General features: G+C 42.7%; 1 protein-coding gene across 1 annotated transcript in view; it reads left to right on the plus strand.

The window, feature by feature from the left end:
* Nucleotides 1-18063, plus strand: part of ETFA (electron transfer flavoprotein subunit alpha) — a 92183-nt gene extending 74120 nt beyond the window's left edge. The window contains exons 11-12 of the mRNA XM_066238616.1: nt 11301-11381; nt 17807-18063. Of these exons, the coding sequence (XP_066094713.1) occupies nt 11301-11381; nt 17807-17845 (120 nt within the window). The 3' untranslated portion in view covers nt 17846-18063. The remainder of the gene's footprint in view (nt 1-11300; nt 11382-17806) is intronic.
* Nucleotides 18064-23576: the final 5513 nt, after the last annotated feature.

Below are 23576 nucleotides of genomic sequence, written 5' to 3' on the forward strand. Positions count from 1 at the left end.
ATCATTATCCATCATTGTTTAAATAAATCTCTGCTAGTAGCCGTGAAATGGGCTGCATATGACCAGAAGAGAAACACTTCTATGCAAATCAATGCCTGTGACTCAAAATGTTTGTCCTTGTGACTTTGGGTTTGAGGCTTAAATGGAAACTATGTTTAATGTCTAGCTACACATCTTTCATTCTATATGTTATGGTCCTCTGGATGATACTCTGCCCCAGTTTCAAGTATTCTGGAAGATGGTGCCCATCATTTTGGAGCTCCTTGGGGAACCCTTGTAGGGGGATTACATATGTCATGTGGTCTTTTTTTATGTCAGACTATATGAAAATACTTTTAAAATGTGTTCCAGCTGTTTTCATAAGATAGAGTAATAGGCAGGTAGGAACTTAATTTTGCTTCTAAAGATTCAAATTACTATATCTATAAAATTTAAACTAATTTTATTTTAATTGCAATGGTGTTAAGAAACCATCTTTGAGGAATAACAAATTATATAAATCTGTTGTGGATAAAAGAATAATTGGTAGCCTGACCAGGCGGTGGCGCAGTGGATAGAGCATCGGACTGGGATGGGGAGGACCCAGGTTCGAGACCCTGAGGTCGCCAGCTTGAGCGTAGTGCTCATCTGATTTGAGCAAAGCTCACCAGGTTGCTGGCTCAAGCAAGGGGTCACTTGCTCTGCTGTAGCCCCCTGGTCAAGGCACATATAAGAAAGCAATCAATGAACAACTAAGGTGTCACAACAAAAAACTAATGATTGATGCTTCTCATCTCTCTCCATTCCTGTCTGTCCCTATCTATCCCTCTCTCTGACTCTCTCTCTGTCTCTGTAAAAAAAAATTAATAATAAAAATTTTAAAAATAAATAAATAAAAACAAAACCCACTGATGAGAAAAACAAAACAAAACCAAGCCTAAATAAAAAAGAATAATTCGTAAGCACAGCACCTTTTTGAGTGACTGTCCTTGAGCTATTGCTAATCAATTGTTACAACCTTTCACATTTAAAAATTTTATGGGAGATAAGAGAAACTTTTGGTAGTTGTTGTAGCAGATGTGGTAATTTACTTGTTTTATTACATTTACTTGCTATGTATGTAAGGTTTTTTTTTCCATTTTTAAGTCCTTTATTTTTTAGTTACAGTTGATATTCAGTATTATATTAGTTTCAGGTGTATACCCTAGTGATCAGACGTTACATAATTTACTAAGTGATGATCATCCCAATAAATCTCACACCTATCAACACCATACAATGTTATTAGAATATTGCCTGACCAGGCAGTGGCGCAGTGGATAGAGCATCAGACTGGGATGCAGAAGACCCAGGTTCAAGACCCTGAGGTTGCCAGCCTGAACGTGGGTTAATCTGGCTTGAGCAAAGCTCACCAGCTTGGATCCAAGGTCGCTGGCTTGAGCAAGGGGTTACTCGATCTGCTGTAGCCCCATGGTCAAGGCACATATGAGAATGCAATCAATGAACAACTGAAATGCTACAATGAAAAATTGATGCTTCTCATCTCTCTCCCTTCCTATCTGTCTGCCCTCTCTCTGACTCAATCTCTGTCTCTGTAAAAAAAAATGTTATTAGAATATTAATACTCCCTATGCTGTACTTTACATCCCCATGACTTTTCTGTAACAACCAATTTGTACTTAATTCCTTCATCTTTTATACCCATCCATACAACCTCCTCCTTCCATCTAGTACCTGTTAAAATATTTTCTGTATCTTTTTCTGTTCTACTTGTTCATTTGTATTTTCAATTCAGTTGTTCATAGTTGTATTTATTGCCATTTTATTGTTTATATTTTTAATCTTTTTTTTTCTTTTGTATTTTTCTGAAGTGAGAAGTGGGGAGACAGAGAGACAGACTCCTGCATGTGCCTAACTGGGATCCACTCGGCAAGCCCACTAGGGGGTGATGCTCTGCCCATCTAGGGTGTTGCTCTGCCCATCTAGGGTGTTGCTCTGTTGCAACAGAGCCATTCTAGCGCCTGTGGCAGAGGCCATAGAGCCATCCTCAACTCCTGGGCCAACTTTGCTCCAGTGGAGTGTTGGCTGTGGGAGGAGAAGAGAAAGAGAGAGAAGAAAGAGAGAGGGAAGGGTGGAGAAGTAGATGGGCACTCCTCTTATGTGCCCTGGCTGGGAATCAAACACAGGACTTTCCACACACCTGGCTGACGCTCTACCACTGAACCAGCCAGCCAGGGCCTTTTTAATCTTTTCTTGTTCTTAAAGAAGATCCTTTAACATTTTGTATGATACTAGTTTGGTGGTAATGAAGTCTGTTAGCTTTTTCTTGTCTGGGAAGCTCTTTAGCTGTCCTTCAATTCTAAATGATAGCTTACTTAGCTGGGTAGAATAGTCTTGGTTGTAGGTTCTTGGTTTTCACCACTTTGAATATTTCTTGCCAATACCTTCTGGCCTGCAAAGTTTCAGTTGAGAAAGCAGCTAACAGTCTTATGGGAACTGCCTTCCAGGTAACTAACTGCATTTCTCTTGCTACTTTAAGACTCTCTCTTTGGTTTACCTTTTGCATTTTAATTATGATGTGTCTTGGAGTGGGCTTCTTTTGCATTCATCTTGTTTGGAACTCTGTGCTTCCTGGACTTCTATGTCTATTTTCTTCACCACATTAGGGAAGTTTTTTGGCTTTTTTTTTTTTTTTTCATTTTTCTGAAGCTGGAAACAGGGAAAGATAGTCAGACAGACTCCCGCATGCGCCCGACCGGGATCCACCCGGCACGCCCACCATGGGGCGAGGCTCTGCCCACCAGGGGGCGATGCTCTGCCCATCCTGGGCGTCGCCTTATTGCGACCAGAGCCACTCTAGCGCCTGAGGCAGAGGCCACAGAGCCATCCCCAGCGCCCGGGCCATCTTTGCTCCAATGGAGCCTTGGCTGCGGGAGGGGAAGAGAGAGACAGAGAGGAAAGCACGGCGGAGGGGTGGAGAAGCAAATGGGCGCTTCTCCTGTGTGCCCTGGCCAGGAATCGAACCCGGGTCCTCCTCACGCTAGGCTGACGCTCTACCGCTGAGCCAACCGGCCAGGGCTTTTGGCATTTTTTAAAAATAGGTGTTCAATTTCTTGCTCTCTCCTTTTGGCACCCCCATAATGTGAATGTTGGTATGTTTGAAGTTGCACCACAAGCTCCTTACACTCTTCATATTTTTGGATTACTTTTTCTTTTTGTTGTTCTGATTGAACGTATTTTGCTTCTTTACATTTCAAATTACTGATTTGATTCTCCATCTATTCTACTGTGGAGTCTTTGTAAATTTTTTTTTTTTTGTATTTTTTTTCTGAAGCTGGAAACGGGGATAGACAGTCAGACAGACTCCCGCATGCGCCTGACCGGATCCACCCGGCACGCCCACCAGGGGTCGATGCTCTGCCCCTCCGGGGAGTCGCTCTGTCACTACCAGAGCCACTCCAGCGCCTGGGGCAGAGGCCAAGGAGCCATCCCCAGCACCTGGGCCATCCTTGCTCCAATGGAGCCTGGCTGCGGGAGGGGAAGAGAGAAGCAGAGAGGAAGGAGAGGGGGAGGGCTGGAGAAGCAGATGGGCGCCTCTCCTGTGTGCCCTGGCCGGGAATTGAACCCGGGACTTCTGCACGCCAGGCTGACGCTCTACCACTGAGCCCACCGGCCAGGGCCTGTAAATTATTTTTTATTTCAGTAATGTATCTTTCATTTTCTACTGATCCTTTTTTATGCTATTGAGGTTTCTCACTAAGTTCATTGAACATCCTTATAACCAGTGTTTTGAACTCTGTATCATATATTGCTTGTCTCCATTTTGTTTAGTTCTTTTTCTGGAGTTTTGTTCTATTCTTTCATTTGGGGGATATTTCTTTGCATTCTCATTTTGGCTGCCTCCCTGTGTTTGTTTCTATGTATGTATGTATGTATTAGGTAGAGCAGCTTCATTTCCCAGCTTGGGAGAGTGACTAATGTAGTAAGTGTTATGTAGGATCAAGTGGCCCAGTCTCCCTAATCACCCAAGCTGAGGTATACCCCCAGTGTAGACTCTGTACACTCTGCTCGTGTAGTTGAGCTTTGATTGCTGTTGGCGGGTTGATCAGCTGCAAGGATTGGCTGTGACCTCTGACTACCATGGAGGGTCAGCTGTGCTGGCTCCCACCCCACAGAGCAGGACTTACTTCAGGGGGAATCTGGAGCCCACCGAGACTACCCCTTGAGTATGTCACTTGTGAAGATTGTTGGTTAGTGATGCTTTGATGTGGTGTGAAGCTTTGCACTGGGCATGCTGGTTCTGGGGCCTCCCAGGAGGTACAGTCCAAGGTCAGCCACTGCCTGTGTTCTGCCAGGGGCCACCTGGCATGATCTACAAAGCAATCTGCAGGTGGCCGCTAGTTATGCTGGGCTTGTAGGTGCCCACGAGAGGCCAAACTGCAAATCAAGCCAGTGGCTGCTAGTGCTGGGGCTCAGGCCACTTAGAGGTATGGGGCATACTGAGTCCAGATGCTGCTCATTTGAGAGATTTTAGGAAACTAAAGCAGTGGTAGTCAACCTGGTTTCTGCCGCCCACTAGTGGGCATTCCAGCTTTCATGGTGGGCAGTAGCAGAGCAACCAGATTATAAATAAAAAGATAGATTTAACTATAGTAAGTTGTTTTATAAAGATTTATTCTGCCAAACTTAGTGAAAATCCGACATAAAGTACTTGGTAAGTAATTATTACTATATGCTTTAACTTGCTATAGTTTTATAAATTTTATAAAGTAAAGTTACTTCCCTACTTTATAAATCATTATTACTGTGGAATCGGTAGGCAGTTAGAAAATTTTACTACTAACAGAGATACAAAAGTGGGCGGTAGGTATAAAAAGGTTGACTACCCCTGGTCTAAAGCATGAGCCAAGACTGTTCATTTGTGTGGGAAAGCCACTGGAAACAGCCTGTGTGGGCCTAATAGTTGGGGGGGGGGGGCTCAGGGAATCACCAGGGTGGGGTAAACAATGTGAGTTTGGTTGTAATATGGTCCACCTGCTGGCTCTTGTGGGAGGGCTTATCAGAGGAACAATGGCTTCTGCCTGTACTTATGTCTGGGAGAAAGCTGCACCCCCAGCTTTCATCCTGATGCCAGGCAATGCAGTTCCTCCCTATATGTCTCTAGTAGTGCCTTTTGAACTGCTACTGCAGCACTGGAGTTCAGAGGGAGTGACTCTAAGTCCGTGGACCCTTTAAGAGGAATTGTTTGGGACTCCAGCAGCCACCATCTCCCTCAGCCTCAATTCCTTTTGGTTTTTACAGCCAGAAGTTTATGCGGACTTCTCTTCCTGGCACTGGAACCCTAGGCTGGGCATCCTGATGTGGGACTGGGACCCCTTGCTCCTCAGGCAGTGTGTCCACAGCAGAGATAGCCCTCCTGGTTTTATCCATTACATGTGGATGTGGGACCAGCCTGTTTTGCATCTCTGCCTCTTTTACCAGTCTTCGTGTGGCTTTTTCTTTAGTTACTTAGTTGTGGGACTTTCATTCAGCCAGATTTCAGGCAGTTCTGAATGATGGTTGTTTTGTAGTTTAGTTGTAATTTTCATGTGGTTGTAGAATGAGGCAAGTACATTTACCTATGCTGCCAGCTTGCCCCAATCTATGTACATAAGACCTTAAACTTACAGGTTGACTAGCTAATTTTTATATTCTCAGAATAGACTCAGGATAATAATTTTTTTAAGCAAGAGAGAGACAGGAAAGGAGGCCTAGGATAATAATTTTAAAATGTTAAATATAATGCAATATATAGAGTAGGGGTCAGGAACCTATAGCTCACAAGCTAGATGTGGCTCTTTTGATGTCTACATCTGGCTTGCAGACAAATCTTTAATAAAAAAATAACATTAAAAATATAAAACAGGCCCTGGCCGGTTGGCTCAGTGGTAGAGCGTCGGCCTGGCATGTGGAAGTCCTGGGTTCGATTCCCGGCCAGGGCACACAGGAGAGGCGCCCATCTGCTTCTCCACCCCTCCCCCTCTCCTTCCTCTCTGTCTCTCTTCCCCTCCCGCAGCCAAGGCTCCATTGGAGCAAAGATGGCCCGGGCGCTGGGGATGGCTCCGTGGCCTCTGCCCCAGGCGTTAGAGTGGCTCTGGTCGCAACAGAGCGACACCCCGGATGGGCAGAACATCCCCCCTGGTGGGCGTGCCGGGTAGATCCTGGTTGGGCGCATGCGGGAGTCTGTCTGACTACCTCCCCATTTCCAGCTTCAGGGGGGAAAAATATATATATTTTTATATATAAAACATTTTATATATAAAACAAAAAAATATATATAAAACATTCTCATGTATTATAATCCATTCATTTCCTACTGCTCATGTTCATGGTTGCGGGTGGCTGGAGCCAATCACAGCTGTCCTCCGGGACAACACCAAATTTTTATTGGATAATGCGTAACGTACATGGGTCGTTGAATGGCTCTCATGGAATTACATTTTAAAATATGTGGCGTTCATGGCTCTCTTAGCCAAAAAGTTTCCTGATCCCTGATATAGAGGATAAATTCTTTGAGCTACAAAGGATATAAGTTGAGGTATGGACTTGTTACTTCCTTTTTTTGTAAGTCAAATAAGCTGAGTATTGACTAACCATAGATATATCTCATGATGATTGATAAAGTAGACTCTGTCTTATTGAACAATGCTCACCAAATATAAAATAAATTATTTAAATTTTTATGAATGGTTTTACTCAGTGTATCTAAAATTTTTCATTGACCTGTAAAACTTTCCAGTTATATTTTGTTTCTTTTAAGTCATATTATTGAGGTATAAATTACATATTGTAAAATTAAACTTTCATGTTTCACTTAAAATTTTTTTTATGTTAAAATACCTATCAAATTTACTATCTAACCATTTTAAGTATATAATTACAAATTGTGTACACACTGTTGGTGGTATTATGTACATTCAGAATGTTGTGCAACCATTACCATTTATTTCCAGTACTCTTCATTTTGTAAAACTGAAACAGGAACCCATTCCCCTGGCAACCACCATTCTACTTTCTGTCTCTGTGATTTTGACTACTATGAATACCATGAATACCTCATATGAGTGGAATCATGGTATATAGTATTTGTCTTTCTGTGACTTTATTTCACTTAGCGTATGTCCTCAATGTTCATAGTTCATCCATGTTGTAGAATATGTAAGAATTTCCTTCCTTTTTAAGCTGAATAATATTCCAATGTATGTATATATAAGACATTTGTTCTTCCATTGTTGGGTCCTTGGGTTGCTTCCACATTTTAGCTATTGTGAACAATGCTGCCGTGAACATGGGTGTATAGGTATGTCTTTGAGACTCTGTTTTCAAATCCTTTTTTTAAGACTTTATTAATTTTTTTTTTCAGTGAGAGTGGGGGAAGAGGGGTAGAGGAAAGGGAGAGAAGAGGGAGGAGCAGGAAGCATCAACTCCCATATGTGCCTTGACCGGGCAAGCCCAGGATTTCAAACTGGCAACCTCAGTGTTCCAGGTCAACACTTTATCCCACTGCGCCACCACAGGCCAGGCTTGTTTTCACATCTTTTCGGTATATCCCCATAAGTAGAATTGCTGGCTCATATAGTAACTCTATTACTAAATTTTTGAGGAACCACCATACTATTTTCCTCAGTGGTTGGTACCTTACATTCCCAGCAGTCATCCACAAGGGTCAGTTATTCCTTGTCCTCACCAGCAGTTGTTTTTTTTATAGTAGCCATCCTAATGGCTGTGAGGTGTATCTCATTGTAGTTTTGATTTGCATTTCCCTAATAATCTGATGTTGAGCATCATTTCATGTGCTTTATTGGACATTCTTATATCTTTTTTGGAGAAGTGGATATTCAAGTTGTTTGCCCAATTTTTTTAAATTTATTTATTAAATTTAATGCAGTGACATTGATAAATCAGGGTACATATGTTGAGAGAAAACATCTCCAGATTGTTTTGACATTTGATTGTGCTGTATACCCCTCCCCTCCCCCAACCCCTCTCTCCTTCCTCGCCCCACCCCCCCACCCCTGTTGCCATCACATTCTTGTTCATGTCTCTGAGTCTCATTTTTATGTCCCATCTATGTATGGATTCACATAGTTCTTAGTTTTTTTCTGATTTACTTATTTCACTCTGTATAATGTTATCAAGGTCCATCCATGTTATTATAAATGATCCAATGTCATCATTTCTGCCCGATCTCGTCTGATCTCAGAAGCTAAGCAGGGTTGGGCCTGGTTAGTACTTGGATGGGAGTGCCCAATTTTTAAACTGGGTTTTTTTTGTTTTTGTTGTTGAGTTTTAGAGGTTTTAAAGTTCATATATATTCTGTATATTAATCCCTTCTCAGATATATAATTTGCAGATATTTTCTCCCATATTCTGGGTTGCTTTTTTGTTCTTTTGATAGTGCCTTTTTATCTTTTTATTCATAAAAAAACTTACTTTCCTAGAAGTTCAGAAGTTCAGTTTGTCTGTTTTTTCTTTTATTGCCTGTACTTTTAATGTCATGGTTAAGAAATCGTTGCCAAATCCAATGTCATGCAGCTTTTGCCTTGTTTTAATCTAAGAGTTTTATAGTTTTAGGTCTTACATTTAAATCTTTGATACATTTTGTATATAGTGTTAGGTAAGGATCCAGCTTTATTCTTTTGTATGTGGATGTCCAGTTTTCCCAACACCGTTTGTTGAAAAGGCTCTCCTTTCCCCATTCAATGGTCTTGATACCCTTGTTAAAAATCATTTGACTATGATGTGAAGGTTTATTCCTAGACTCTATTCTGTTGGTCTATATGTTCGTCGTCATGCCAGTACCATACTTTTAATTACTGTAGCTTTGTATAGTTAAATTTTAAAATTAGGAATGTGAATCCTCCAACTTTGTTATTCTTTTTCTAGGTTGTTTTAGCTATTCTGTTTTCTTTGGTATTCCGTATGAGCTTTAGGAAGTGTTTTTTTTGTGTGTTTTGTTTTGTTTTTTTACAGGGACAGAGAGAGAGTCAGAGAGAGGGATAGACAGGGACAGACAGACAGGAACAGAGAGAGATGAGAAGCATTATCATCAGTTTTTCGTTGCGACACCTTAGTTGTTCACTGATTGCTTTCTCATATGTGCCTTGACCACGGGCCTTCAGCAGACCGAGTAACCCCTTGCTCGAGCCAGCGACCTTGGCTCCAAGCTGGTGAGCTTTTTGCTCAAACCAGATGAGCCCGTGCTCAAGCTGGTGACCTCCGGGTCTCGAACCTGGGTCCTTCCGCATCCCAGTCCGATGCTGTATCCACTGCGCCACCTCCTGGTGAGGCAGGAAATGTTTTTTAATCTCTGCAAAACTGTCATTGGAAAGACAGTTTTGGTAGATAGAGGATTCTTTTTTTTTATTAAAAGTTTTTTCCCTTTGATTTGAGGGGGAGATAGATAGGGAGAGGGGGGCTTCGACTCATTTCACTTAGTTGTTCCGTTTAGTTGTGTACTTGTTGATTGCTTCTCATACATGCCCCAGGCCAAGGTTCAAACCCATGACCTCTGGTGTGCTGGAGTGATGCTTTATCCACTCAGTCACCCAGAGAGGGCAGGTATAGGATTCTTGGTCACTGTCTTCTGACCTCCATAGTTTCTGTTGAGAAATCTGCTTGTAATCTTAAAGAGCATTCCTTGTATATATATAATGAGTCACTTCTCTCTCCTTACTTTCAAGATTCTCAATAGTTTATTAATGTGTCTCAATATGAGTCTCTGAGTTCATTTTTCTTAGGGTTTGTTGAGCTTCTTGGATGTTTACATTCATGTCTTTTATCAAATTTGAGAAGTTTTCAGCCATTATTACTCTCTGTCTCTTTTTTTTTCTGGGACTCCCAACTATGTACTTTGGTCTGCTTGGCTGTAGCCTATGGTTCCCTTAGTCTCTGTTCACTTCCTTGAATTGTTTTCCTTCTTCAGAGTTGATCATTTCAGTTGTCCTATCATCATGTTTGCTTATTCATTCTTCTGCCTGCTGGAATCTACCTTTAAATCCCTTGAGTGAATTTTTATTTTAGTTATTGCACTTTTCAGCTCCAGAATTTCCTTATTTTTTAGATTTTCTGTCTTTTTATCAACATTCTTACTATGTTTATACATTATTTTCTTGACTTTCTTGACATTTTTCTTTAGTCCTTAAGATGATTGTTTTAAAGTCTTTGTCTAGTAGATTGACCGTTGGGTCTTTTTCAGGGACAGATTCTGTTTTTTTGAATGATACTTTTCTGTTTCTTTGCATGCCTTGTGATATTTTTGTTCAAAACTGGACATTTGAATTTAATGTGGTATCACTGAACTCAGATTCCCCTCCTTCCCCAGGGTTTGCTTTTATTTTGTTATTGTGGGGTTTTTTTATTTGTTTGTTTTGATGGTTGTAGGATGTGTCTGTGCCAAGGATTAAATCTGAGGTGTGAGCATGGGTCTTTTCCAGACTTTTCTGAGCCTGCACCTTTCCTTGCGCATGTGTAATTCCTCACATATGCAGTTGCTTTTGAATTTCCTAGTCTGGTTCTGAAAAGGGGAGAACACTGAAAATGAAGAGGCCAGAAAAAGCACAGTGTCTCTTTAAATCTCCTGCAAATAACTTTAGCCCGGAAGGTAAGGGGCTCGAGGTGGCAGAAGAGGTGCAGCAGTGGTGGCCACCCTCCTCTTTCTTTGCACTTCTGTGATCTGAAGCAGCAGTCAGTGATCAAAACATAGATCCTTGGTATCTGGAGAACAGGGTCCTTTTTGCCAGCTCTGGATCCTGCGAGCTGTGTGCAAGCTGCTTCAGGAACGTGTGCACTGTGGCCTGCTACCAGGGCCAGGCTGGGGGAGATGGTAGCCACCCAGTGCTGAGAGCTGCAGCTTGCCCTGCTAGCCTTATTCTGGGAGGTGTAAGCCTTTAAAGACTCCAGAGTTCCAAAATGGTTACATCCATCAGGTTCTGCCAGTGCTGTTGTGTAGGTGGGGGGATGAGTTCCCAATGCTTCGCATAATCCTCTCCTCTTAAGTTTGTTACTTGCCTAAAAATAAACATTTGTTTATAAGTAAAAAAAAACTTTAAAAAATTATTTAAAACCTTTTTATTACTGCATTGGGCTTGTGGTAGGTATGGGAGATATCTTCATGTTTTAACACAGAAAGTTCTATATTTACAATATTGGCACAAATGAATCTTTATTTGGTGGACATTTTTGACACTGTAAATTTGTCATTAGGGAAGTTAAAATAGAAATTTTAATTTATGTCGTATGTTTTCTTGACAAAGGCCAACCTCTTTGTTATTGTTTCACAGACTATTGTAGCAATTAACAAAGACCCAGAAGCTCCAATTTTTCAAGTGGCAGATTATGGAATAGTTGCAGATTTATTCAAGGTAAGCTGGCCTTGAACACGATGGCTGTCATCTAGATTGTTATCTGAGAACCTCTCCAAGTTGGTTAGGGAGAAAGCTGTTAATAGGGAGATACTGTGTTTGTATATCAGTGTCTGTGTGTGTATATATTATATGTACATGGTTTTGAACTACATACTTAAAGTGAAATTGTCTCTGCTAAATATGATGTTTGTATAGAGCATTAATAACTTTCCCTTTAAGGATTCTATATTGCCTTTAAAATATCCATATGGCTCTTGGCATCTTATGTGCTCAATTAGTGCACAGTGTGAAGTGACTCAAGTAATTATAATTTAGAATCATATTTGGCAGGTACTATAAAGAAATTCACATCAAATCCCCTTGTTTGGAGATTTGCCTAATATGCTGTAGCTTTTCAGGGAAGAGTGGGCAGTCAAATCCAGCTTATTTGACTCAGCAAGTATGCTCTGCTAGCTGTGTTTGGGAGTTAAAGCCTTCCTAACATGACAGTTGTATGGGAGCACATTTACTTCCCACTCTACACACTTCACTTCTGAATGTTCTTTCTACTCTGCCGCTACCCCTGTATTTGTCCTCCCCACAAAAGAAAATACTTCAGTGGTATTGATGAGCACCTGAAACTCATTTGGCCGGTTTTTGTTTTGTTTTGTTTTGTTTTTTACAGAGACAGAGTCAGAGAGAGGGATAGATAGGGACAGGCAGACAGGAAGGGAGAGAGATGAGAAGCATCAATCATCAGTTTTTCATTGCGACACCTTAGTTCTTTGATTGCTTTCTCATATGTGCCTTGACCGTGGGGCTACAGCAGACTGAGTAACCCCTTGCTCGAGCCAGCGAACTTGGGTCGAGGCTGGTGAGCTTTTGCTCAAACCAGATGAGTCCATGCTCAAACTGGCGACCTCAGGGTCTTGAACCTGGGCCTTTCCGCATCCCAGTCCGATGCTCTATCCACTGCACCACCACCTGGTCAGGCCATTTGGCCATATTTAAAGGTCACAGTTTATGCATGGCCGATCCTATTTTTGTCCCTTTGCCTACAAACTTCTAGGTTATCTTGTGCAGAAATCACTCATGCATCCCAACCAGGCAGTGGCGCAGTGGATAGAGCATTGGACTGGGATACCGAGGACCCAGGTTCAAGACCCCGAGGTCACCAGTTTGAGCGCAGGCTCATCTGGTTTGAGCAAAAGCTCACCAGCTTGGACCCAAGGTTGCTGGCTTGAGCAAGGGGTTACGGGTCTGCTGAAGGCCCACGGTCAAGGCACATTTGAGAAAGCAATCAATGAACAACTAAAGTGTTGCAAAGAAAAACTGATGATTGATGCTTCTCATCTCTCTCCGTTCCTGTCTGTCCCTATCTACCCCTCTCTCTGCTCTCTCTCTCTCTCTGTCTCTGTAAAAAAAAAAAAAAAATGCAGGAGTTAAGGCTCTTAAAATAGCATCCAACTCTGGGAGAAGTAGGCTTGCTGGAGTGAGGAACCCCACATTGCAGGGAGCTGCGTGGACCTTCATGGAGAGTCTGTAGCCTGAGAACAGAGCCAGGGGGTGGTCTGCCCAGCAAGAGAGTTGGCTTGTTACCATGGTTTTACCAGAACTGTGTACACTCCAGGTGAACTAATGAGTGCACACCTAATACTCTGACATTATATGTTCGTGCTCAGTGAAGGATGGACCTGAACTGCCCAGTAATTAGTAGTGCAGAGACTAGGTAAGCGTTGTTGCCCTTGCTCAGCATGGGGCATCCTTCTCCTCAGAAACACCCCTTCCCAAAGCCTGAATCTTGCCTTGGGAATAATACAGCCCCTTTTCAGTGACCTTCAGTAACAGGACTGTTACCTGTCTCAAGTGTGTAAAAACAAACCACAATGACAGTCATTTGACCACTAATATCCCAGTAGGAGGAAAATTACTATGAAAAAAGGAAACTGCATTTCTGTACAAGGATGACTTTGTTCAAGTAGCAAGTATTTAGTTCAGTGAGATAACAATTAAGGGGTAAAGACCTTTAAATTTAATTGAGAGAGAGACTGCTCAAAGACAATAAAGTAGAAAGGGACCTCAGAAGTTATCCAGTCAGTTGAAATTCTTAAGTTATTTTTGTTTTAAGAAGCCCACATTTCAGTGTAGGGAGGTTGGACTAAGACAGTGTTTGCTTTTAGGTAGAATTATATTAAGGTAGTGACAGTCTCATGCCACTCAGAAGCAAAGTTGTGTGAGAAGTTCATTGGTCCTTAAAAATGCAGTTTAGGGAAAAAGTAGTTAAAGATTGTGAAAATATTAAAAATATTGCTGAAGCCTTCTATTTATTAATATAAGGTATATTCTTTTGAATATGCCTGTGTTGCCAAGAGATGTGATTTGGGTACATTATTCAGCAGGTTATTGGCACAACTACTCCAGGCTCCTGATTCTGTCCTTTCTCTCATGACTTTGCCTTTCTAGCTCACCGGGTGCGTAAAGGAGGTTCACCAGTACTGTGCCTTTCAATAAGTTGCAGTACGAAGGACCACAGTTTTGACAGACTCTAGCTGCCTAGAGAGTATACCCATCAAATTGTTTTCTCAGTTGAAGTTGGAATGAATGTAACATAGATGATTATTACAATAATTCTGACAAAAGCATGAACCATGGTGATTTAGTAAATGTACTTCTCACTGGGGCCATACTCTGTCTTAAAAATCAAATATTTAGCCTGACTAGGTGGTGGCGCAGTGGATAGAGCGTCAGACTGGGATGCAGAGGACCCAGGTTCGAGACCCCGAGGTCGCCAGCTTGAGCGCGGGCTCATCTGGCTTGAGCAAAAAGCTCACCAGCTTGGGCCCAAGGTCGCTGGCTCAAGCAAGGGGTTACTTGGTCTGCTGAAGGCCCGTGGTCAAGGCACATGTGAGAAAGCAATCAATGAACAACTAAGGTGTTGCAACACTCAACAGAAAACTAAAAATACCATATTTTCCCATGTATAAGTCGCTCCCATGTATAAGATGCACCTTAATTTGGGGGCCTGAAATTTGAAAAAAGTTATTACATAAAGTTATTGAACTTAAGTTTGATTCATCATAAAGTTTATACAGCACTTAATATACTTAATATACTGTCTGTCTACCCCTCTCTCTGACTCTCTCTCTGTCTCTGTAAAAAAAAATAAAATCATTAAAAAAAAAAAAATCAAATAGCCTGACCAGGCGGTGGCGCAGTGGATAGAGCGTTGGACTGGGATGCAGAAGGATCCAGGTTTGAGACCCCAAGGTCGCCAGCTTGAGCGCGGGCTCATCTGGTTTGAGCAAGGAGCTCACTGGCTTGGACCCTAGCTCGCTGGCTCCAGCAAGGGGTTACTCGGTCTGCTGAAGGCCCACGGTCAAGGCACATGTGAGCAAGCAATCAATGAACAACTAGGAAGTCGCAACACGCAACAAGAAACTAATGATTGATGCTTCTCATCTCTCTCCATTCCTGTCTGTCTGTCCCTATCTCTGCCTCTGTAAAAAAAAAAAAAAAAAAAAAAAAAATCAAATATTTAAAGGTACAACATTCAAAAATATAAACTTATACACTGTGAATGAAAATTGGCATTATCTATTTTGGATTAAGATTTTAGAGAAAATATAAGTCAAGTAATAGCTGTGTAAAAAGGACTTTTGTAGACTAAATTTTGAATTTTATACTGTATTACACATAACAAGTATATATAGTTATTAGATGAATAATTCTCTAAAGGATATTTTATCTACCACATTGTATCATGCCTGGAGTAAAAAAGCATATGCATAATATTTTGGGGTTTTTTTGTTGTTTCACTTTATCTTGCAGCAATCATATGAGTTAGAGAGGACAATTTTTTTTCATATAGCAAATAATATGGGTAAAGCACTTATGAGCTTTATTTCATAGTCATCTTGTCCACATACATTAAATTATCATGGTCAGGTTATTTAATCCCTCTGAATGTAAGCTTTCTCATGAATGATATAAATATTAAACTACCTACTTTATAAGGTTGTCATGATTAAATGAGATTATATTGCACCTAGTATACTCGGTGTTAAATGTTAGCCTACCTGTTTTATTTCCTCTAACCAGGTATGTAGTAGGTGCTCAGTAAATGTTAAATACAGTTGACCCTGTCCACTTATACATGGGGTTGTTGGGTTTTTCCCCCAATAAATATGGTATATCTCTGTAGATTTGCCAATTCTAGGCATTTCATATAAATAGAATCAAATATATGGTCTTTTGTGGCTGGCTTCTTAACACAATATATTAAGATTCCTCCATGTTGTAGCATGTATTAGTACTCTGTGCCTTTTGTTTGCTAAATAATATCTGTTTTCTGGAAATGCCACATTTTGTTTACCCATTCATCAGTTGATGGACATTCTGGTTGTTTCCACTTCTTGGCTGTTATGAATAATGCTGCTATGATCATTCACGTGTGAGTTTTTGTGAAGACGTGTTTTCTTCTTGTTTGGGATAGGTCTAGGCATGGAATTGCTGTCACTTGATAACTGTGTGTTTAATCTTTTCAAAGACCGCCAGACTATTTTCCAAAGTGGCTACCTTCTTTTATATTCCCACCAGTAATGTATGAGGGCCCTAATTTCTCTGTATACTTGGCTAACACTTATTGTATGTCTTTTTTTATAGCCATACCAGTGAGTGTGAAGTGGTATTTCATTGTGGTTGTGATTTGCGTTTTCCTGATGGCCAGTGATGATGAGCATTTCTTCATGTGCTTATTGGCCGTCTAGATATTTTCTTCAGAGAGATATCTATACAGGTCCTTTGCCCATTTAAAAATTGTTATTTGTCTTTTGTTGAGTTATAAGTGTTCTTTAAATATTCTGGCTTAATATACTTTATCAGATATGTACCATATTTTCCCATGTATAAGTCGCTCCCATGTATAAGATGCACCTTAATTTGGGGGCCTGAAATTTGAAAAAAGTTATTACATAAAGTTATTGAACTTAAGTTTTATTCATCATAAAGTTTATACAACTCCTCATCACTGTCAAATGCAAGTAAAAATACTACTACCACTGTATAAGATGTACCTAGTTTCTAGACCCCAAATATTTTGAAAAAAGGTGCATCTTATATATGGGGAAATATAGTAACTTGCAAATATTTCCTCCCATTCTGTGGGTTGACTTTTCACTTTCCTTTTTGGGGGAGTGCGGCAGGGAAACTTTCTGTAAGGTTTTCAAAAACAATGTTCTAAACCAAATTCATGTTTCGTTTAAATGAAGTTGGGCTCTACCCTGTTTTTCATAAAACACGTTGGTCCCACATGAACCTTGTTTAGCGTGTCGTGTGTATGACTAGAGTGCACTCATGGCCTGGCCACCAAGGAAGGCAAGAGGAGCGGTGCCAGCACTTGATGCTTCCCCGAGCAAATGCCTGCCGGCCCCGTGGCAAACATGGGCCTTTCAGTAGTTTGTGGACAAAGCAACATTGGGAAGAAACAACATGTTGACAATCTCCTTAATAAATTTTGTACGAACACATTATTTCCACCTAATGAAAATGTAGCTCTTTTAAATAATTGAGAAGCTGTATTCATCAGGGGGTTCAGCTGGGCTCTTTGTGTGCTAGGGCAGTTGACAGCCCCTTGGAAGCCTGGGTAATTGATATTTTGCACAGATGGCTTGGCTAGTGTGCTGGTGGGCTATTTGTAACGTCACCCTGCAGTCCCCACACACAGCTCACCGTCGCTGCCCAGGCTGTCACAGGCAGCTCCACACAGAGAGCTCCAAGACTGAGGGTTAGTAAATATACCTTTCTAACATGGATGCCAGCTCAGTCAGGTTCCTCTCACTGCTTCCCTTACTGTGTCTGCTGCCAGCTACTGCCCAGCTACTGTGTCAGCAAGAGGCCTTGATTTTAATAGAGTGCTGATCTTGAACAACCAGCATGCAGCTCATTTTCATGTGTTAAAAGAATAGTAACATGTGCTGCGAAAGCAATGACCATGTTTGTGAAGTGAGTGGTGAGTGAATGAACAAATAAGGAAAACAGTTTGAGGACAATGGTCCTGACTGAGCAGGAGGCTTCGTGTGGCCTCTGAAGGAAAGACAGGGGTGAGCCGGGAGGAAGAAGGCCGGGGAACTCAGAGGCACTCGGCACGGACAAGAAACACTTGACCTCCTGTCTTGTGTGAAGCTTTTCTGAGGTTTACGGTTGTGTCAGAAAGGCTCTGAGGCAGTGAGTAGCTCTTGTGTCCTGGATGATGTCGCCCTTGCAGGTGTGCCACAATGGGAGGAGAGACTAGGAATTTTAACAGAGTTTCTGGGTAGGGAGATGAGGCATGTGTCCCGCAGGAGATTCACATTTTTTCTTTTGGCCTCCACGGACTTCGTAAGGAGTGGTGACCATATCACAGTGAAGGCTCAAGTGGCTTAATTGCTTTTATTTTTAACTTGCAGGTAGTTCCTGAAATGACTGAATTATTGAAGAAAAAATGAGTCATGATCATGTCTTAAGAAGAAAAATTATGAGAGTATTCAGCGATATCATGGGAACTCATGACTATTATAACAATCATTGGAAAGCTGCATTTCATAACTTGTGGAAAAATTCTAACATGCTTTTTTTATGGGGCAGTTGTTTCTTTTTAATTATGGTTCCAAACAGTTATTTTTGAAATTTTCTAATTCTCTAATAAAATACATCATAAAGTCTTTCTACAGCTTTAAAACTACTACCAGAAATATGCCAGCTTCATAAAGAGAGAAAATTGAAGAAAGGTAGTAAAAGTTCATTTATTATTTTTTCTTTGCCTGCTTTGTTCATGGAGGGCTCTGTTTGAGGCAAGACTGTGAACATGAATGTTGCCACCATTCTAATCCACCTAACCTAGTTGTTAAGGGAACTGGATTGACAAATTCAGCATTAAGTATGGCCACACAGCATGAACATTATCTTAAGCATACCTCCATTGTCAGAAAATTATAGCTAATGTAAGCATACCTGACTTCATCCTGACCCTGGGAGTGTGTTTGTTAGCTGGAATTAAATTGTTTTCCATTTCATTGTCAGGTTCTATTAGCTTGTAGGAGGATTTTGTGTCTGTAAAGGAGAGGGGAGTGGAGAAGGACAGGCTGCTTTCAGACAGGTCTCTTCTGCTAACAGTTTGATATTATTACAAATGCTTAAAATCCCGCTCAGAGAAGGCTCCAGCTGTTCTTTTGCCTTCCTGATGTCCTCCTTTGGGCTCTCTTAGTAGCCAGGCATGTGAGTTGCCACACGTGTGGTTAGCTCGGCAGCCTCTGCTGCCCTGCGGCATGGCTGAGGTTGAGAGTGTTGCAGGAGCTAGAAGCTGGGTGAGTACATGCCCTGAGGAGGCTGGAGAGGCTTTGGCCAGGCCTGTAGGAACATGGGGAGGCGTCAGGCAGGAGAAGCAGGTAAGTTGTGACAAGAGCTGCTCCCCCCCCCCAAGCAGGTCTGCAGACGTTATCGGAGTTGATAGGACAAGACAAACAGCAGAGAAGAGATGGAAAGTGACTAATGATACGTGAATGGAGGGGCCAGCTTAGGGATGACTAGGTAGACCTTTTTGATTTGTGTCATAATCGCTTGCAGTCAACCACTTTTAAAAGTTAAATGTCTCTGGCATGTTAACCTGTTAATGAGAAGGCGAAGAGTGAAGTGATGCTCTGTCAGAGCCATCAGTCCTCGCTGTGCAGTCGTCGGTCCAGCCCCTTGCACGATGGGGATACTGAGGAAGAAGTGGAGAAGATAAAGTGACTTGTCCAAGGCCACATGACTTGAATCACCCTCAGGAAAGTAATTCCCATATTTGCTCTTTGAGGCTCTTCCCAAGGGAGCTGACCTTGCTTGGTACTGTCTCCATTTATTTACCTTGCATCCTGTTGGGCACAATAACTGGAGGCAAGAGAGACAGCAAAGGGGATGGTGTGCTGGCTTAGGGAGGGGCACCCCATGTGGTACCTCAGCATGGTCTTAGAGTTGAACTGCTGGGTCTGTCTCCCTTTGGCTTCCTCCTGTTGTGACTGCCTCGTCCCCAAGCAGCTCTTCACTTAATGGGTACCACTCATCGCCATCATAATAGCAAAAGTATATTGCTTACTGTATACCAGGCTCCGTTCTAACACTTCCTACGTGAACCTCACGACACCCTGGAAGATAGCTGCTGTTACTGTCCGTATTTTACAGGCGAGGACGCTGAGGCACAGAGGTCATACAAGTTGCCAAATTCACCTTATAAATGAGAGCCAGGATTTGACACCAGGAAGTCTGGCTTCAGAGCAGTAGCATCACCAGTATGTACGTCTTTCTGCCTCAGCTACAGGGACAGGGAGACTACACGGCACCCTCAGGTAACGGGCACTGGGGTGGACACACAGGGTCTTCTTCGAGGAGGAGAGATGGCATTCTGTCTGGTCTGGCCTTTTCAGCAGTTTTATTCAACTCAAAAGCACCCCTGAGTGCCCACTTTGCCTACCTTTAGAAGGTGGTCAAATTATTAAAAATGTTATATGGCCCTCGCTGGGAAGCTCAGTAGAATGTTGTCCCAGTGCACCCAGGTCGCGGGTTCGATACCCGGTTGGGATGCTTATGAGAAATAATGAGTACATAACTAAATGGAACAACTAAGTGAAATGAGCTGATGTTCCCCCCCACACACACTTTCCCCTTATTCTCCCCTCCCCCCACTCTCAAATCAATGGAAATATTTTTTCTAAAAATTCGGTATGCCAGAAGGTGTGGTTTGATGTGCCCTTTTTATGCATATGTTTTATTAGAAACCAGCTGTCAGTTCCTAATGACGCTGATGTGCATCTGGCTTGAGGGCCCAGAGTTGCAGCTCTGGAAACAGTGTAGGTGAGAGATGTCAGGGGCAGATTTCCTTGATGTGTGTATGCCTTTCCTGCCTTTTGCCTGAGTTTTTTGAGGTCTTTGGTCAACCTCAAACAGCCCCTGGAAATTTGGTGGCTCATATAGATGCTGGAGGCAGAGGGGGCAGGAACATAGAGGTGTGCATGTCAGGAAGGGGGGTTGGAGTTTGACTGATGGGCTGAGGGTTTGGCCTTTGTCTTCATAGATCAGTGTTTCTCAAACTTTGCCCTCAAGTAATACTGCCGAGTCAGGGGTGCTACTGTGAAAGGTATATCTTTTCCTGATTTGCAGGAAAAATAGAATTTTCCCGATTGTAGGTCTTTCTTACATATTTTTTTCTAATACTTTGGTGGCTGCTACACCTTCTTAGGAATGTAAGCAGATTGCAAAGCAAATGGGTATTAACTAAGGCGTTCAGCAGCCATGACCCTCCACAACTTGTTAGTGGACATGTGTTGAATACAGTACTTGAAAATACTCTGGGAGTTGGTAATTGTTCCTTGTTTGTATGCGAGAATGAAATATGTCAGTATATCAAGAATGTTCCACAAAGAGTTGTGTGACTTCCTGAGGCCCTGCCACCCTCCTGTCCATTGACATTTTGTGAGGAAGGCCTGTGACCTAACCTGGAGAAGTAACCTCACCCAGCAGTGTGTTCAGGATGGAGGGAGGGAAGAGGAGAAGTGACTGAGGCTATTGCAGAAGTTATGTGGCCTTGTACCCTTGATGGGTTTGGCTGAAAGCTCTTTGGTTATGCAGTGGGTCCCTGGAGACTGGAAATGGGTCCAGAGCTGTAGGCGAGGCTGGCAGAGTGGGGTTCTTCCTCCCAGGCTAGTGGGAGCCATGCTGCCGGCAGAGCCTGGGTGTGTCTGGGTTGGGCTGGGCGGTTTGCACCCACAGCCATAAGTGCTCTCTCTTTGCTGTCTTTCCGAAAGAGCTGGTTGGCTAGGTTGCATTTCACACTGTCCTGAGGGGTTGTTTTGATCTGCGTAAAAGTGGGTTTAAGAGGCTGGGAAGCCCAGAGGACACTCTTGATTATAACAGATGGATTTGGTCAGGTAAAGGTGACTTGACTGATAAACTTGTAGATAGCCCATTAGGGTGATGTACTGCCACAATTTAGTATACAAATATTTTGTGTTTAGAAAAATATTTTTTGGGAAACCCAAATGGAAAAGAAAATCCTAAGGTACTGCATCAGAGGTACAAAGGGTAGGAAACTGAAGAAATCAGGCTCTCTGGAGGGAAGGTGATTCGTCCATCACAAAGTGGTATTACTGAAACACAAACCATAACTTTTGACCAATATTTCTTGAGAACCTATTAGGTGCATTATATATCCTCTGTAATACAGCGATCTACAAAGTGGGTGTCATTACCCCTACTTTCTGGGTGAGGAAATTAGCTGAGAGGTGACTAACCAAAGAGACAGTTAGGTGGAACCTGAACTGGACCCCAGGTGTGGAGAGCTTGGCCTTTCCTCTGTACCAGGCTGTCCCCTACATCTTCCAGCTTCTATGGGACTCCATCCTCTATTTTGTCACTAGAGGCATGGTGCAGCAATGGAAGGAGGAATATATTGGGAAGGAAGCTGGAGTTTCCTTTCTGTGCTGAGTGGTCAGACCCTGGTATGGTGTACTTGTCTGGGCTTCACCATATTTGCCTCCCACCACTTGTCACACTGGTTAAAGGCAGTTCCTGCTGCCCTTTCTGTGCACTCACTGCCAGCTTGCAGGGCTCTTTCCCTTTCCAAGGTGGGGCTATATGGGGCCGTGGGACCTAGGACCACAGGGAAGGCTGAGTACTGACTGGACTGGTCACCAGGACACTTGGGTTCTTGTCCTGGTTCTCACTGCCTCAGAGACAGCCTGCTGTCATGTTCCATCTCCTTTTTACACTTCATTTTCATCATCTGTAAAACGGCAAATTGAACTTTGTAGTCTTTCAAGGTATCTTCAAGCTTTAACCTGTAAATGTGCTGGCAGATCTGAAACAGCTAGGGAGATGGAGATGGAGATTTTTGAGAGCTTTTATCCCTAAGATTCTGTGCTGAGCCCTTTTACCCATATCATCCCACTTAAGCCTCATAACCCCACACAGTGTAGTATTACTCCCCACTGTCCATATGAAAAAAATGAAATGGATCCCCAGTTAGTAGGTGGTGACCTTAGGGCAAAGTCTGCTCTTAACCACATGCCATATCCCAGGTCCCTCTTTGGGAGAACAGGGGCGGCACCTACTATAGCCTGGCTGGAGTGAGCACAGTGGAAGGAAGGAGGTGAGAGCTATGTTGAATTCAGAAGGGGCAGCAAAGTCAGCCAGTGAGTAGGTATCTTCCAAGCAGAAGACCAGTGTAGACGAGGTCTGCTAGCACCAAGAACATGATGGACTCTGGGCTCTGATCCCTGGGTCCCTTCTAGCCTGGCATCCCACTATTCTGAGCCACTCTGCTCAGGGCAGCAGGGCCTCTGTGCTATACTCGATCTGGTTTGCACACTGGCCGTCATCTTACAGCATTTAGCAAACCCCAGCCCCAAAATCCATGCCCCTCCTTTATGCAGCAGAGGTGGAGGGGAGTATACCTAGTTATGAGGTCTCATTGATATTGGGGAGGCTCCTAGAGCACTGGTGAAAGGTACCCCATAAATCTCAGGCACTAAACAGTTCTGCCACATTCATCACAGTATTTAATGTTCTGATTGATCTCCAGGGTAGTGAACTTAATTTCATTTGTTTCAGGCTGAGTAGGCAGCCTGCCCACCTGTGCTGCAGTCTTGGGTTCTGCATGACATGATGCCACTGTGTCTGGTAGCTTGCAATAAATTCTGCAAATGTCCCATCATTTTCTGTGGATAATTAAGTATTTTCCAGGAGATAGTAACAAATTTTTCAGCACTGGACTCCCCCCTCCCCCCAAGAAAGATAGTTATGAACTCCTTGCTCAGTTTATGTCAAGAAAGCATAGTTGTTTTTTTTTACTGGAAAAGGCAGAGGAAGACAGACAAGGCACCGCCTGTCTGGGGAACAGCAGCATGCTCTTACCTAACTCGGAGAAGCCAGGACAATATAGGAAAACCAACAGAGATTTGTGAGCAGAAGTGAGCTCAGAGGAGCAGGCAGTTCCTGGGCTAGGGACAGGGAACATGTTCTCAGCCAGTCAGCCCCCATACACCTCACTGCCACTTCTCTACCCCAGACAATCACCAGCAGCTGGTGAAATAACTGAGCATCTCCTGGGCAGCCTTCCATAGAAGTGCTGAGTGTGGGCAGGCAGTGAAACATCTCAGGCATCTATTATTAATGAGGATGGTTTCTGCTGTGTCTCCCTTGAAACGT

The sequence above is a fragment of the Saccopteryx bilineata genome, chromosome 7 (genome assembly GCF_036850765.1).
Source record: "Saccopteryx bilineata isolate mSacBil1 chromosome 7, mSacBil1_pri_phased_curated, whole genome shotgun sequence".
NCBI classification, from domain to species: Eukaryota; Metazoa; Chordata; class Mammalia; order Chiroptera; family Emballonuridae; genus Saccopteryx; species Saccopteryx bilineata.